The sequence below is a fragment of the Haemaphysalis longicornis genome, unplaced genomic scaffold, assembly GCF_048455015.1.
Source record: "Haemaphysalis longicornis isolate Haplotype H1 unplaced genomic scaffold, Haemaphysalis longicornis Haplotype H1 scaffold_1, whole genome shotgun sequence".
In the NCBI taxonomy this organism is placed as follows: domain Eukaryota; kingdom Metazoa; phylum Arthropoda; class Arachnida; order Ixodida; family Ixodidae; genus Haemaphysalis; species Haemaphysalis longicornis.
The window spans coordinates 466,054,244-466,071,460 of record NW_027526203.1 but is presented as its reverse complement, the minus strand read 5'-3'; the positions used below and the strand labels follow the sequence as shown (position 1 = coordinate 466,071,460).

Sequence of the window (17,217 nt, the reverse complement as noted above, 5' to 3'; positions counted from 1 at the left end):
ACGCTTAGCATGGTAAACGTCGGCGACGTCTGCTCAGTTGTAATGAGAATATGTCTACTCCAGAATGCTTAAATAACTGAATCAATCGTGAAAAACAGTCAACTCAGAACAACCTGAAAAAAAGAAGCACCCTCCGACCCTCCACCCTAAAAGAAAAAGAAGACAAGAAGAAACGAGTTAACTATTTCACATTGTTTTCAGGTTATCCAAAAATATGTCTCCATGCAGAAGGTCCAAGAAAGGCTGTTGTTTCTTACACTTTCAAGAAGACATCAACACTCCCATTGTTTTACAATATAAAGTAAATTTTTATTACACCATATCCTCAGCTTCAGTTGGTGTTTTCCTTTCTGCGTGACCTGTATAACCAAAGGTGCAATATAATTAGCAATACGGCTGTGTTCCTTCTATACATTATAGAAAAAGAGCAAAAAATATACATGGCAAAACCCAGGACCTTTGTTGCGTTGTTTCTTCATTTTGTGTTACTTTTTGTCCTACTGGCCCAATTTTAATTCTTGAAACCAACTTTCGTGAAAAACCTATTGAGCATGATTTTCCATACCAACTCTTATTACATGAAATGGCTGCACAATACTTTTTGCCTGAATGTAAATGTGGCTAAGAATTTTCTTTATTATTATTTTGAAGCAGCCATTTTTTATTGCCAGTCACAGAAAATTGGGGCAGATGGTGCAGAGTTCTATGCGACCACACAGTGTGAAGTGGTGTCCGATTTTTTTTTGCAAATCACTTGTTAGCCCAACTGGAACCACACCCCATACAGAAGCTGTCGTAGTATTTGACACAGCCTTATAAATTGACGTGAACCTTTTTCCTCCGCAGTTAGAACTGATATCCTTTTTTTGCTGCCTGGTGCTGTTTACAGTAAGAACTACATTTTTTTAGGAAAAAGTAATTGCCACCCAAAGAAAACCACTTCTGATTCAAAAAAGCAATGTACAAGATTAGAATCATACTGCACAATGGGAACGTATACATGTACTTTTTGAGTTTGAGTACATATGAGTAGCCTAGCAGGCAGCTATGGTTGGCTGTTAAGTTTCATGCGTCGCTGTGGGCTCGGAATTCAGGTTACCTGCGGGTACGGCACCATTCGCGATCCGCATGATCGGTTGGGAGGGAGGGGGTGTCTAATTTTTTTTTACTTTCTTGTTGAATTTTCATGACCCTAAGCACTTGCTGTATCAAGTTTTCGCTGCTGGCGCGTGAGTGATATTTGACTGGTGAGGTTATAAAAAAGGCTTGTATTAACTTTTCCTCCTGATGGATCCACTAAGAGGGTGGGAAAGGGTGGTGGGAAAGCACACGGCGGCGCTGGCGTGCTGGTTGTTCGCCTGCTACTGTTAACGACTTGATATACTAGGGGTCACAAAGGAAGAGGTGAGAGCCGGGGGGAAATGGGGGCGGGAGCTGTCCTTTCTGCTGTTTCAAATGAATTAGCTGAATTGACTGGGCAGCGCCCCTTAAGACAGAATAATGACCACATTAGATTGGGGGAAAAGTGAAACTGATGAGGCTAAGGCGTGTAAGGTATCAAATGAAAGGTCCGGATTAACGGAATCACGCGGGGTAAATAAAAAAATGCTTCCTGATTGTAGTCATCAGGCAGTCATAATGAGTCATGATTGGGTTAAAATTCAAAATGACGCTGCGAGGGCATATGGGGAATCAAATTCAAGGTCTCGATGAGGGGATTCATTCGGGACGAAAATGCGTTATGGATATATCATGGCGTAGTCATGGTAAGTCATAGATTCGGTTAAAATTCAAGTTCATGACGCTAGGGCGTGTGGCGTATCAAATTAAAGGTCTCGATGAGGGTAATCACGTGCTTCCTTATTATTATCATGACATAGTCAAAATGGGTGATAAATTAGGTTAAAATTCACAATGATGCCACTGGGTGTTCGGGGCATAAAATTGAAGGTTCCGATAAGGGAAATCACGTGGGACAAAAATGTGGTAGGGCTATATCATGAGATTGTCATGGTTAGTCATTGATTGGTTTAACATTCAAATTGATTCCGCTAGGACGTGATGGGTATCAAATTAATGGTCTTGATTAGCGGAATCACGTGGGAGAAATACCAAAATGCTTCCTGGTTATAACCATGAGATTGCCATGGCGAGTCTTATATTGGGGTAAAATTCGAAGTGACCCCGCCAGGGCGTGTAGGGTATCAAATTTACGGTCTTGACGAAAGGAATCACGTGGTACAAATAAAAAAAGGCTTCGTAGTTCGAATCATGAGATAGTCATTATGAGTCATAGATTGGGTTAAATTCAAGGTGAGGCCGCTGAAGCATGTGGGGCGTCGATTGAAGGTTCCAGTTAGGGGAATCACGTCGGACACTTAAATAATGCGCCCTGGTTACAGTCATGAGAGTCATGTTTAGTTTGACTGGTATGAATTCCATATGACCCTGCAGGGTGTGTGGGGTATCAAATTAAAGGTTTCGTCGAGGGGGATCACGTGGGACAAATATAAAAATGCTTTCTGGTTATAATTATGAGGATATAGCAAAAGGTATATAGCAAAAGGTACACACTCACACTCACACTCACACTTACACGCTCACTCACTTACACTCTCACTCTCACTCACACTCACATCACACACTCACACACTTACACTCTCACACTCACACTCTCACTCTCACTCACACTCTCACTCTCACTCACACTCACACTCTCACTCACACTCACACTCTCACTCACACTCTCACTCACACTCCACTCTCACTCTCACTCCACTCTCACTGTCACTCTCACTCTCACACTCACTCTCACTCTCTCACACTCACACTCACACCCACAATCACACTCTCTCACACACACTCACACCCACAATCACACACACTCATACTCTCACTCACACTCTCACTCTCTCACTCTCACACTCAACTCTCACTCACACTCACACTCACTCTCACTCACACTCTCACTCACACTCTCACTCTCACTCTCACTCTCACTCACACACTCACACTCTCACTCTCACTCACACACTCACTCTCACTCACACTCACACTGACACTCTCACACTGACACTCACTGTCACTGTCACTCTCACACTCACACTCACTCTCACTCACACTCTCACTCTCACTCACACTCACACTCTCACTCACACTCTCACTCACACTCTCACTCACACTCTCACTCTCACTCACACACTCACTCTCACACTCACTCTCTCACACTGACACTCACTGTCACTCTCACTCTCTCACTGTCTCAATCTCTCACTCTCACTCTCTCAATCTCACTCTCTCATACTCTCACTCTCACTCTCTCACTCACTCTCAGTCTCTCACTCACTCTCTCACTCTCACTCTCTCTCACACACTCTCTCACTCACACTCACACTCTCACACTCTCTCTCACTCTCACACTGTCTCTCACACTCTCTCACTCTCTCTCACTCACTCTCGCTCACTCTCTCTCACACACACACTCTCGCACTCTCTCGCTCACACACTCTCTCAAACACACACACGCGTGCATGCTGGAAGTTAACAGCTGGGTACGGTGGCGGTCATTGCTTACGACAGCGTGGTGTTTTTCCGAGCTACGAGAGCTCATCCCACCTAGCAAATGCTAATAAAAACTAATACAGGTGCCTCAGCAAACAACGAGGCACTTTTTTGTTTGTCCCACGTGATTTCCCTCCTCGAGACCCTCATTTTGATACCTCACATTCTTTAGCGCCACACCTCTCTGCATTTTCACCCAATCTGAGACATCTATGACTCCCGTGGTACACGGTTCGCCATTTTCGATATTTTTCTTATTTCTTTTTAAATGCAGAGCATTTCTTTAACTCACGATGTCACCCGTTCTAGGCGTCCGTAGTAGTCCGCATCGCTCGCAGGTGCGCCCTCTCGGCGCGATCGTGGCGTGATAAAGGCGGGTGTCGGCGAGGCTGGAACGCACTCATCGCCGCGCTCTCTCGTCAGCCCCGCTCCTCCTCGCCTACTCTCCGCTCGCATCGCGCGCTCTCTCCGCGGTCGGTTCGCGCCCAACAGGTGGGGGCGCGCGCGTCGCGGGATCAACAACATCTGTGGCGTGATCGTGACGTCAGCATCGCGCGCGCGTGATAAAGGCGGGTGTCGGCGAGGCTGGAACGCACTCATCGCCGTGCTCTCTCGTCAGCAGTTGCCACAAGTGCAACAACATTAACGTAACGCAAACTACTTAACGTCGTGCGCCCCCGGAAATGCTCTGCATTTGATCGTGCCCCTCGCGAGGGGGATGTTTCTTCCATCAGGAAAACGGCTACCGCTGGCGGGAATCGAACCCGCGTCCTCGGGCACAGCATTTCTCCCACCCGTCGTCTTGTCATCATTCACTCAGTTAGGACGGTGACGCTGCTGAGCCCAGAAACGGCCGCCAAAGGGCTGCGCCCTAAAATAACAGCTTCAAAATAACATTTAAAGTGGCAATCGAATGCGTTCATCGCTGAAACTTAAGGAAAGCCGGCAAGTAGCCTCTAAACCTTCATAATTTTAGCTTTTTAACATTTAGTTTGATCAATTCTCTACATTTACGCTTTTATAATGATTACAGGTTGAACTTCCGTGATATCTGCATTTTTGTGTATATGCAGGGCGCTACAAGATCATGGCGGGGATAGGGGGAGGGGTGTACTCGGCAAAGAATGCTACGCAATAAAACAGCAAAGGTATATCCATGAACGCCTCGCGCTTCAGAGATTCGCGGGGACAGTTCGCTTTGACACAAGGCGTTTTTTTTTTTTCAGGATGCAGAGAAAGAATGCACGGAACCGTAACCCTAAACAGCTTCGACATAAATGAACGGAGCAGTGAGCGCACGTCCCCTCACCCAATCTTGCTTGTTTAGACCTGGGGATCCAGCACACTATCGAGCCTGGACCGCCTCTGTCATGAACACGAACACGGAGCCTACATCAAGAGTTTGGTATCCAATATATACGTACAATTGCTTCCAACCAGCGCTACTCTTCATGGGCAGCAGGTATAGCTGTATTAAATCTGCAAAGAAAATTGTTTTCGACCTCACAGGAGCTACGGTGTCATGTCGTGGCGAATGCAAGAGTTTGAGCTCACGAATTTGCACCCGTAATATTTTTACCACGCGTGAATTTGAAAACACTGACTGCTAATGAAATCAGAGTCCATCTGACCCCGAGTAAATTCCTAGCATGAGAGAGTTGTGAGGCCATTTGAGTTCTGAATTCATTTTGAGTTCTCAGCCTATTTTGAGTTCTGAGTTCGTTTTGAGTTTTGAGTACATTTTGAGTTTCGAGTCCATTTTGAGTTTGAGTACACTTTGAGTTTGAGTACATTTTGAGTTTTGAGTACATTTTGAGTTTTGAGTCCATATTGAGTTTGAGTACATTTTGAGTCTGAGTACATTTTGAGTTTTGATTACATTTTGAGTTTGAGTACATTTCGAGTTCTGAGTACATTTTGAGTTTTGAGTCCGAGTGAGTTCTGAGTTTTGCGCTCAATGTGAGTTTGAGTTTGAGTGAGCGCAGATGTGCTGCTCAGCATTGAGTCTGAGTTTGAGTGAGTGCTGATTCGAAAAAAAAATTGTGAGTGAGTTTGAGTGAGCCGCGCCAACTTTGCCGAGGTATGGAATCGTGTACATCAGCCCGGCCCACGACTCAAGACTTGCGCTTTATTACCGTGATTTGTCGCAACAAGATTGGGGGGATCGATCCATCCATGGATCGGTCAAAAGCGACGAAAAGCAGCCATGTCGACCGGCCGAACGCTTGAGACCACGTACGTTAAAAAACATAAAAAAAAAGTGTTTCTGACAGCACCCATAGATGGCGCTATATGGGTAGTGCGTATAGCAATTTCCGGTGAGACTTCACTACGTAGTACATATAGCATTGTCCTAAGCATATACATGTATTAGAATTTGTATCAGAATTTTTGCTAGGGAGTACTGTGACCCCTGAGTGGTGTAACGAATAGTAAGCGTTCTCGGCTGTCGGATAGCGTAATTTGTGAGTGGGTGAGTGAGTGAATGAGTGCGTGCGCGCGCGTGTTCAAGTGCGTTGGTGTGTGTGTGCGTGCATGTGCGCTTGTGTGCGTGTGCGCGTGTGTGTTCGTGTGTTCGGTGCGTGTTCGTGCTTGTGTGCGTACGTGCGTGTGCATGCGTGCGAGCGTGTGCGTGCGAGCGTGCGTGTGCGTACGTGTGTGTGCGTGTGTGTGTCCGATGACTTATTCTCCCCGTTATTTCGTATAAACTTTCGACGTGAACTTGTCTCTGTGCCCGGTGCGGGCGCATGACGGTGTAGTTTAGGATCAAGCTGCGGTTTTGCTCTGCGGCAGGCTGGCACCATTTAGGGAGGGGGACGGGAGGGAGGCAGGCGCCAGGCAACTCGTCTCCATGAGGAAGCTCGCGCTAAAGTTAGGCGGCGCCATTTGGCGCGACCACGCGGCGCCGCCTCTCTCCGTCGCCTTGCCTCTGCCAAGCGCTCAAGACCAAGCACTCCGGTAGCCTTCCGCCACCTTGCTTGCCGTTTTCAATCTTTTCGTGGCGGTTTTTTGCTGGACACTCTCGCTATGTGCCCTTTTCACCTGGGATTACTCTTGAAATAAACCGTTTTGGCGCGGATAGCGCGCTTCGAGATAGGAATATTTGCACGCGCTAGCCAGTATTTTGACAGATGGCAACAGCTTTTCTAAGCTTTTCTTCCGAACTGGACTATTTCTTTTATGTTTGGCACCGCTGTGAAAATTTTCAGTGTTTTTTCTTTTGTAGAATCTGAGCGAATTAATAGCATAGACAATAATAAAAAGTTATGATGAATGGCTTCAGGCAAATTTGCGAGAATTTGTTCATTTCGTAAAAGAATCCAGCGACGATTACCGCTTTGAAAGTAATATTAAGACATGTGCTTATATTAACCGAATACATACTTAGGAAAAGGGGGACCCCATTCCTGAGAAAGGTAAATTTTAGCTCAAATCGGTAAGTATTTCATGACCGAAAATATTTGTACGTGCGTGTGAGTGGAGGAAGCGAGTGGTGATTGCGAGCAAGTGTGAGTGGCCATTGCAAGTGGCGAGTGCGAGTGCGAGGGAGTGTAGGCGGCGAATGCGAGTGGTGAGCGTGAGCGCGGATGAGTGCGAGTGGTGAGCGCGAGCGAGTGTGAGTGGTGGGGATGAGTGGTGAGCGTGAGCGTGAGTGAGTGCGAGTTGTGACGACGAGTGGTGAGCGTGAGCGCGAGTGAGTGCGAGTGGTGAGGACGAGTGGCGAGCGTGAGCGGGAGTGAGTGCGAATGGTGAGGGCGGAGTGGCGAGCGTGAGAGCGAGTGAGTGCGAATGATGACGAGTGGTGAGCGTGAACGGGAGTGAGTGCGAGCTCTAGTAGTGCGGACGAGTGGAGAGCGTGAGCGGGAGTGAGTGCAAGTGGTGAGGGTGGAGGGGTGTGAGCGTGAGCGCGAGTGAGTGCGAGTTGTGAGGGCGGAGTGGTGAGCGTGAACGGGAGTGAGTGCGAGTGGTAGGGGCAAGTGGCCAGTATGAGCGCGAGTGAGTGTGAGTAGTAAAGGCGGAGTGGCGAGCGTGAGTGCGCATGGTGAGGGAGGAGTGGCGAGTGCGAGTGAGTGCGTTAGGATAAATATATTTTTTGAGTGAGTGTGAGTGAGTGGCATCCAGTTTTGCCGAGCTATGCCCCGGAGAACGAAATTGAGCTCTCCAAAAATGTACTTTCGTGTTTTTGTGTGCTGTTTTTTTATGTGTGTGTGAACAGTTTATACGGTCTGGGCACCAATGTTGGAGCCCGCCTGATACAAAGGGTACGACCACAGATCATCATCATCATCATCATCATCTGCCGGGCTTGTACCTCTCTCACAAAAGAATCATGAAATTTGAATCGATCCAACCTCCACCCCTCCCCCCTAACCCCAGGTTCCGACCCAAATAATTGTATGCATCAAACGTAATTTATATTTTGACTTCTTGATACAAACATCTTCATCTAATACATAATCATCACCACCACCTCGGCAGTCATTATCATCATTGCCAGAAAGTGTAGCAGCCTGTGCCTGTGCGCCATGCAAAGTGAAGTGAAGACCTGCTGAAGTGAAGTGAAAGGACTGACATGAGACAGGCACCGAGTTTTGTGCTATGCACTTAAACCTGGAGGTTCAATAACTTTCCTAACTGCCAATTCTGCTACTGCAGTACATCGGCTGTGGTGCCTTCAACCAGCCAAGTGTTTGCTTGCAAAAATGCACCGCCCCTGGAGCACCAATTTTAAATTGTGCTAAATTGCAATTTCAAAATTATCTGAGCTTAGTTTCTTCAACTTGTTTGGTCTCAACTAGGACACTTTAGCATTTCGTCCGCATTGTGTGACAATAATTTATCTCTCACTGTGAATTGTTCAGCCAAATGTGGAAGATATGTGAATTTCGCCACAAAATGTGACGTCTGCCAGGCTCCAGTAAAAAATGTGCGTAAGTCTGTATACATCCCAAAGTTCGCCAACCTCAACTTTCTTCCTCTCAACATACTACTCTCAACACAGATATTGAGCTAGGCAGCTAATGTATGTGGGGACCCTTGTTTCCCTACGCCTCGCCTGCACATGTTTTGGTGGTCTGGGAGCTGCTGCCGATTTGGGCAGCCGGCGCATCCCGTGAGTCGCGACCTCTTCGTGACCCCATGCGACCCTCCAAACCGGCTCACCGAGAACATGTGCGCGAAGGAGCGGGGGAAGGAGGACCAGCTTGTCGCCTTCCTTCATGCCTACCTTCTCCTCGTTTAGGGGAAGACCTCCTCTCCCCCCCGAAGCGACCTACGGGACGAGCGAGCGTTTCGTCGGGAGTCCACAGGGAGATTTGGTCGGAATTGGTTGGCTCGGTAGTGCCTACTCTGAATGCCCCGATGATGGTGAACCCAGTCTGCTCCACGGGACTGTGCCAAAGGTACGTTCCGGCCTGACCGGTCGCAAGGGATGCCTCCCCTGCTCCGCGACTGCGATGACCGATATCGAGGTGTGACTCCCACAGCTAGAGTGAGCAAACGGAGCCACTGTCTCCCTGCAAGTGATAGTCGTGTTGTCTGGTATATGCCCTGTATCGGCCAGGCAATAAAGCCTCACTTGTGATTGCCGGAGTCTGTCTACCGCATGTGGATACCTGAACCCATGCGCGAGTCTTCGGATTCCGCTGGGGCTCGTGTACAACGTGTAGCACTTTCCCTAGCAAAGCTAGCCGGGGTCCTCTGCTCTCCCGTACGTTAGCCCAGATGTAGTATGCATTCCTGAAGGCGGGGATTTTATCGTGTTACATTTCATGCGTCGACTGATTCCTTTTGAAGAAAAGTAAAGGATTTTCTTTCCTTTTAACTTTTGGTTCCAAAAAGCCTCCCTAAGCTTCCTTTCCACAGCTGCAAAAAGACAATGACACCCCATGCATAAAGCTCTTGTGCACTCATGGACAATATGATGGCATTACAGTTTTCATTGTTAGCATGTGTTAACCATCTTTCTCTAAGTGGTGCCTGCTTGTGTGCAGGATGAGCTTCCCACTGGTCTCGATCACTGGTTGGGTGCATGCTAGGAATAAAGCCCACACACACCATGAACAGCCGCAGCAAGTAAATGGCACACAAAAATATGAATCCAGACAGGCAAAGTCAACGACTTGGCTCATACGAGTCAAATAATGGTGCCTGTGCAGCAAATTAAGAAGGCATGATTTTTATAAATAAGCTAAGCCATTATTTGATGCTGCCATTTGCCTTATCACATCACTACTTACCTAAACATGTCCATTACGTACTGCACACAAAACTTGTTGGAAATCAGACATTGGCAAACTTTGGAGGCATCACATTGAGCCGGAGTAGTTCAAACTGATCTGTTGTAAAACTTTGGAACTCGCACTTTCCCCTGGTACAGGGCAGCCCTGAGAAACCACCTTCAGAATAACATAGGACCAATAAAAAAGCTATGCTTCATACCATGTAACAATTACATAGAATCAGGCAAGACACAACTTTAGTGGTGTGCACTTCTTTCAAAAAAGCAGGTTGTTCTAGGGCATTCCGATGGGCTAGCAAACACTGGAAAAGGAGCACCAATTTTTACCGCACTGAGAATTGTTTACTGTTAGCATGTCTTTGGAAACGTAGCAACAATGCTTTACGAGCAGTTGTCATTCAGTGAAACAAATACAATGAAGAAGCAAACTGATATGCAAATGCATGCCTTTATTGCAACAAACTGTACCTGCAGCTGCTAAACAAGACTACTTCAGCCAAAGTGACCCGTCATTTCCGTCTAGTAAACCATTCCCATCAGATTAATCCATTCTTATCAAACTTTGGATTAAGCCATGATCTACAGTGAAGAGTATACGTCTTACAATGCATTTACACTTGGTAAGAGATTAGGCACTCACAAAATCAGACTTTTGCAATAAATAATGAAAATCACACATCTTTATATTCAAAAGAAAAGGAGAGAGTAAATGCAGTACATACCACAACAATACTAAGTTGATTTTTACACAAGTACAGTCACTGAGGTGCTTTTTGAACTTGTTGGGGAACAAACAGCAGTTGAAATATTTAAGCATAGCTCTTTTCAAAAAACAAAAAAAAAGCAATCAGAAAAAGAAAAAACATTTCAAAAGAAAACACCTCAATAATTAAGTACACTTAAAAATTTTTAAGCCTAAAAATCATTCATTGGTTCTATTCCTATTAAATGTAATGCAGTTCATATTATAATTCAGATTTCAACCAGTGTGCTTATTGTGAAATCGTCTCAAACACGGTGCAAACGGTTTAAAATATTTGATGTCTGGCTAATCCCAGAATCCAATAGCCCATTCACCATGCTAGGTGACACTAGTGACTGACTTTGAACATTCTGGCACCAGAATCCACAGTTCATCTAAAAATTTGTACTATTCAAAGCTATTGCCTCTTGAAAGATAAAAAATTAAGGAAAGCTAGGTTTCATTAATTCTCTACACAATTATTTGCTTGTTCTTTGCCTTTTTCAAACCAATTGAAACCAGGCCTGAGATTTTCGATCAAAATATACATTGAGAGTCACATCTTGCATACTGTCTTGGTGTTCAACTGGTGTTGGGGCAAAAGCACCAACCCCAGACACAAGTCACATGAGTAGCTTCCACTCTCTGCAGCTCTCATGAATTGATGATGGACAATGTTTTGCATGGTTTGGCATTCACACATGTCTGATTGCATCATGAGGAAGGAAGAAGAGGAATTCGAGTCAAATAATGCCTAATGAAATCTGTGCATTACCAAGAACATGGAGTGGCAAATGTGTGGTATATGGGCATGCAGTTTGGGATATTGTGGCTTATTTGGGATATTATGGCTTGGGATATTATGACTAAAGCCGAATGTCAGAAAGTCACAATGGACTGCGACAGAAGCCACTAGTGGGAAGGCATTAAGTTTTTAACTGGCAAGTCTATCGTTAATGCTGTTGTCCACACTTGGCATCCATGGTGACGACTTGAATGGGTGCTATCATAGTCGCAGCAATAATGCAAAATGAAATGTGACAGAGTGCTCAAAACATTCTTTTTCAATGGAATTTGCCTTTGTATGGGAAGGACGCTGCTGCCATGTTCGCTTTTGGCGCCGCTACTATAACTTGTACTCTAGATTGACGGCAATGTGTTGGCCAGAAGAAATCGAGGCCCTTGTGAAACAAAATGAAGGTGTAAATGCATTTACACTTGATTCTAACATACAACTTTTTCCTAAAGAAATAACAATAGAAATTGCATCAGCATCAGAATCAAATATAAAACCAAAATCATTTCACAACAGCCCATTGTCAGTGCATTGCAACATGTGCAGAATATTGCCCGTGCTTTTAATAAGTGGGTGCCAAAGTTAAATTCTATGCCCACAATCAGGATGCCATAGCCTTGAAAGAATCAGAGATAAAATACAAGGGAGAGCACTGCCCATCTCGTGTTCTTCCTTGCATGGGTGTAATTTAGCAGCTGTAGCAGACAGTGCACCTGCATACTTTAAAAGCCAATCAATCGGCACTGTCCAAAGGCTGCCATTAACACTTTCCTTCCCACACCTACTCAAATCGGTTGTAGTTTGCCGACGCTTTCAAGTTCAAATTTTAACGCTTTCCCATTTGAATTTGGCACTTTCTGAGTACGCTCCGAGAGCTGGCGCCTTTTACCGAGTAGTAGAGACACATCTTTTTAGCTTTTGTTTTTTCGCGTGGCACTGATTTTTGAAAGTGCCGCCGAAGGCTTGTGACGGGCGCTCTGAAGATATGGCCATGGCGTCGACATTGCTCATGACCGTGCCGTGGAAACGCCTCATTTATAGTGATTTGGACGAGCCTACAGGTGAATTTTTGGATGATATTAGCAGCACTGCCTCCGAGGACAACTTTTATTCGTGGGATTTTGGTATGAAAAGCGATAGCGCGTAAAACCAGCCGGGAACGTGATAACCCTGTTCAGCAAACGTAGAAGATGCAAAAGCATCAAAACTGTAAATTGTGCTACGAACAAAAAAAAGTGCAGCAGAAATCCAATGTTCTTTGCGATGCATGTGCGTCCAACCTATGTTTTACACATTACAGGAACTGCTTTCCCCAGTAGCATGAAACCCACTAGGGGTAACGTTTTTCTTTTTTGCAAGTCAAGAAATGTTACAAATAGGTATTTCATATTTGCAGGTGTTTTGCACTGTTGGAATATGTACAAAATGTATATCTTCAATTTTTTGTGTTTTTTTTGTGTGTGGAGCAACACCAATGTTTTTGCTTATTTTTAGTTTGTCACAAAATTTTTCTCTACAGCTTTCTTTGTTTTTTTCTCTCTAAATATCCTTGTTTGAAACAATTACCACTGCCAAGGAAACTTACCCTTCTACTTTTTGATACAATACACTTATATGTTACATATTTTTTGCAACTGAGAAAAAATTATTTGCTAGACTATCCAAAGTCCCTGTTTTTCCTGTGGGCAGGGTAGTGTTAAGAAGCAATTCAGCTTGGCTCAGTAAATAAATGTTTCCATAAACCGATATTTTTGGTCAAGGTATGAATTACATGGACAGCAATGATAAAGTGGTCTGATGCAAATTTCAACAACCTGTATGATTTCAAGCATCAGTTATATTGAATCTAGCTTAAATGTTGCTTGTCAGTGATGTGAATGGTTGAACATTTTTTTTTTTTTCTGGTGAATGAAGTTTGTAGCTTGTTATGATTGTGGCTGTGCTAGGAATAGTAACTGCAGCAGTCTCATGCAGTATTAAGACTACTCTTGTCAAAAAATAAAGCAATCGTTTTGGTTTTCATTAATGTTGTCGGGTGATATGCAGCAATGAACTCCCACCATGACTGTGGCAGCTGCTAACAAGCACTGCAGTTGATAAATGAAAAACTATAAAAGCAGTAAAATGAGGGAAAGACAGGACCATTAATGATTAGAGCCTCACTTAAATGTCAGAAATGCAAAGCAATCAGGCATATACGTGCTCCACGCAATTGTCACATTCACACGAACAATAACAAAGGAAGTTCTTTTTCTTAAATGCACACAAGTGCTTACATACACAAAAATACACAAAAAAGAAGATGCCCCGGAAGTCGGGCGATCTTACCAGCAGCAAGGTTTCAGTAGCATGATCAAAGGTCATAACCATGAAATAACCAACAGGAGCTATAATTACAAGGATAACAGTGCTGGTACAGTCGTCAGGACAAAGATCAACACATTGGCATAAATGGAAGTTATTCAGGGCCCACAGTAAAATGGCCCTATACACACAATGGAGTTACAGCAGGCAACAGGTGTTCACCAACAATCCCGGGAAACATTATATGGTACAAGGGCCCCTTCCTCCGGGGGTAGACAGCACAGGGTTGGTGGCATATGCTGCTTTTGTTCATTTCAACATGCCATAACAGCTGCTGAATGCATGCACGCTTTTTATCCACCACACGTGTTCAAAAGAAGAAAAAACTGAAATATATATATATATATATATATATATATATATATATATATATATATATATATATATAGGTAAGCAGTAAAAGAAAACTTCTCGAGGAGCCAGAAAAAATACTTGAGAAAATGGTAGACGCACGATTAAAAACAAAAACAGTGGTTTACTGACGTTTCGACTGTGGGACCAGTCTTCACCTTGAGTAACTCAAGATGCAACTCTTGAATAACTCAAGTAACTCAAGTTACTCAAGATGAAGACTGGTCCCACAGTCGAAACGTCGGTAAACCACTTTTTTTGTTTTTCATCGTGCGTCTACCATTTTCTCAAGTATATATATATATATATATATATATATATATATATATATATATATATATATAGAGAGAGAGAGAGAGAGAGAGAGAGAGAGAGAGAGAGAGAGAGAGAGAGAGAGAGAGAGAGAGAGAGAGAGCTTGTCGATGAAGACAGCTCCTGACAATTTACACCAGGTGCTTTATAGGCACCCGCAGTAGCAGCCCAAATGAAAACAGCAATGCCACAGACGCATCACAGGAAACCAGCACTGCGACTAGAGGGCAAAATTACTCTGGTGTTGAAAGGAAAAAACACACACTGAATGACGTAAGGGCGCTTTGGAAAGAGCTGCAGAAGGCCAGAGGGTGGTAAACAAGCACATGCTTGATGAGACTTAGAAATAAAAAAAAGAAGTAGTGGAAGTAATCTCTTTTTTTCTTTTTTTTCAGAAAAAGTACTATAACTGGCCTAACTGCCAGTAATTTAGAAGTACCCAAATGCCTTTTTTGCTGGCAAGAGGGGATAGTTCCGGTTGCCGCTGACTGAACTGGAGGCAGACGAGGTACTTGAACTCCTTGACCGGACCGAGATTGGTGAGATTCGCTGACCACCTTCAAGCACTCCTGAGCCAGCAATACCTTGCGGTGAATCTGGGACGTCATGCAGGGAAGCCAAGCAGAAATAAAGGAGCAGTTCAGTGAAGCTAACACAGTTCTGCTCAACTGCAGCTACCATTAAAGTGGAACTGATTGGAGGTACAAACTGCTATGAATTCAGGTACAGCCCTTGATTTGTGAAAAAAATTATGCACACTTTTTTTTTAAAGATGTCAGCAAATTAAAATAAAAAAGGACTATCAATGCTACAGGAAGCAAAGTTACTAACAAGAAGAGGGAGAATATAATAAATGCCACAGAAATGCCCACTTTGCTACATGCAGACTGCTTTCCTTGCAGGCGTCAATAATCATTTTTGAGAGCTAACTTAATCATCCAGCTTAATTGCTTAAGTGTGTGTTTCATGCATTTTCTAAGTAGTGCCTTGCAAAGAGCAAGCCTTTGTGCACAAAACAAGGAAATAAATAATTTAAGCAATGTTATATTGTGAAGAAGAAGTTTTAAAATGCAACCCTTTTGATTCACGATTTTCAGTGCAATTCGATTGGCAACCTCACACGAAGACCGAGATCAGCTCATGCATGTAACAGAGCTCCCACCTTTTAGGGATGTCTCATCATACAGGGATGTCTGCCGAGCATGCAGGAACATTGGTGGCCTCCGAGGTCCCGGGGAGGGAATTTCCATGTGCTTTGAAGCCAGGTTGCCCCAGAGTTCTGAAAAAGTGGTTGAGGGCAAACACCATCCCATGTCATCTCATACTGCAAAATATGGTAAATAAAACAAATAATAACAGCTTGCTAATAAGAACTCTTAAGAGCGCAGTATTGGACAGCAATTCTTTTTCTACCTACAGAAACTTTATTCTTTCAACACTTATTCATTACAAATGCCTACTATGCCCAGAGGGCATTGTTGCCAGGTGATTATAATTACAAAAAAACACGAAAGGAGTCATCAAGGCTAACACGATGAATTTGTCAATGTAACACAGTGTCATAATGATGTCGTGTACCCTCAGCCGGTGACAGGGCAGGCTGCGATTGAGTGACTGAATTGCTGGTTTGTATGTGCTACATATTTTCAATGAAATAGGTAAGACTGCAAAATATTATCTGAGTGAAGCATCATGTTTTCTGTCAAAAAAAGAGCCCAAGTCGCTCAGAACAGTGACGTCCTAAATAAGAGAGCCCTAGAGAAGCACTGAATGCATACTTGGTGACGTAAATCTATACATTCCTATAGATCGACACACTTCAAGATGGGCCTTCACAGGATATTTTCCTTCAGGGTAGTGATGGTGGGGTACTTTAGCATGAAGCATCCAAACACTGAATTGAATACAAAACAAAGAAAGCCATTCATTGATTCATGTGCGGTAATTTCCACTTACAACCCTGTCGGTTACACCAATATACTGATTACAGGAATGAGCAACCATGGCACTTTCAGCTGTGGCAAAATAAACCACTTAGTATTACCATCTTGTGGTTCTTTGTTACCGGTTGTAACCAATTAATCTGACAGTATGAGCCCACGTAAAAGGCATTATTTCAAGGCAATGTCAAAGATACGGCATACAGTTGTGCATGCTGATGTATGTTCTCAAAGATAGACACCCACTGCTGTGCAACCATCGTGTGCAGCACATTTTCATGAGAAAGTTTTCACCAATTTCTTCCTTCCCCACACCCATTGCAGCCGAGAAGCAACGCGAGGCAGTGTGGACTGGACACTTTCACTATACCCCATACCCGAGTGTTTCTTGAATTGGTGGGCAGTGCCTAGCTGGGACAGCCGGCATGCAGTTTGTCTTCAAGCTTAAAAAAAGCTCTTTAAATCAAACTCGGTTAATTCTAACCTAATTCTAACCCGGAAATTCCAAATTCCAACCCGGCAAATTCACAACGATTAATTCGAACCAGCAGCCCCTGGCTGACAGCGCTCCTCAGAGACAGAAGTCAGCCCATAGTGAGTACATGCGTTGCAAAACCAAACCAAATTTACTAGAGACACAAAGCAACAAAACAACTAGAGAGAAGCACAAGCAGGCGTGCTTGAGGCGCGAAGTGCACTTGACTGGCGGAGCCAGCTCCCACCAGCATGCCAGCACTTGGTGCATTCGACATCAGTCCCCTGCTGCATCGAAACCACCAGCAGTATCTGGCATAATTCCCAATAACAAGCCCAGATGTGGTTCCTCTGTGTTCTGCCCGTGCAGTGCAACGCGATGGCCGCTCATTATAGTCCCCGCCTGTTAATTTGAACTCCGCTCAACTCGGCCATC

General features: G+C 44.4%; 2 protein-coding genes across 4 annotated transcripts in view; both read right to left on the bottom strand.

Annotated features, from left to right (window-relative positions):
• The window catches only part of LOC144156213 (pseudouridylate synthase TRUB1-like), a 356,387-nt gene that overhangs the window by 324,589 nt on the left and 14,581 nt on the right, over positions 1-17,217 (bottom strand). The gene's annotated exons all lie outside the window — the stretch shown is intronic.
• Positions 14,420-17,217, bottom strand: part of LOC144156212 (rhotekin-2-like) — a 182,622-nt gene continuing 179,824 nt past the window's right edge. For all 3 annotated transcript variants that reach the window (XM_077688092.1, XM_077688094.1, XM_077688093.1), the window contains exons 10-11: positions 15,530-15,646; positions 14,420-14,963 (exon numbers count right to left, since the gene is read on the bottom strand). In XM_077688092.1, coding sequence (XP_077544218.1) covers positions 14,797-14,963; positions 15,530-15,646 — 284 coding nt within the window. In that variant the 3' untranslated portion in view covers positions 14,420-14,796. The remainder of the gene's footprint in view (positions 14,964-15,529; positions 15,647-17,217) is intronic.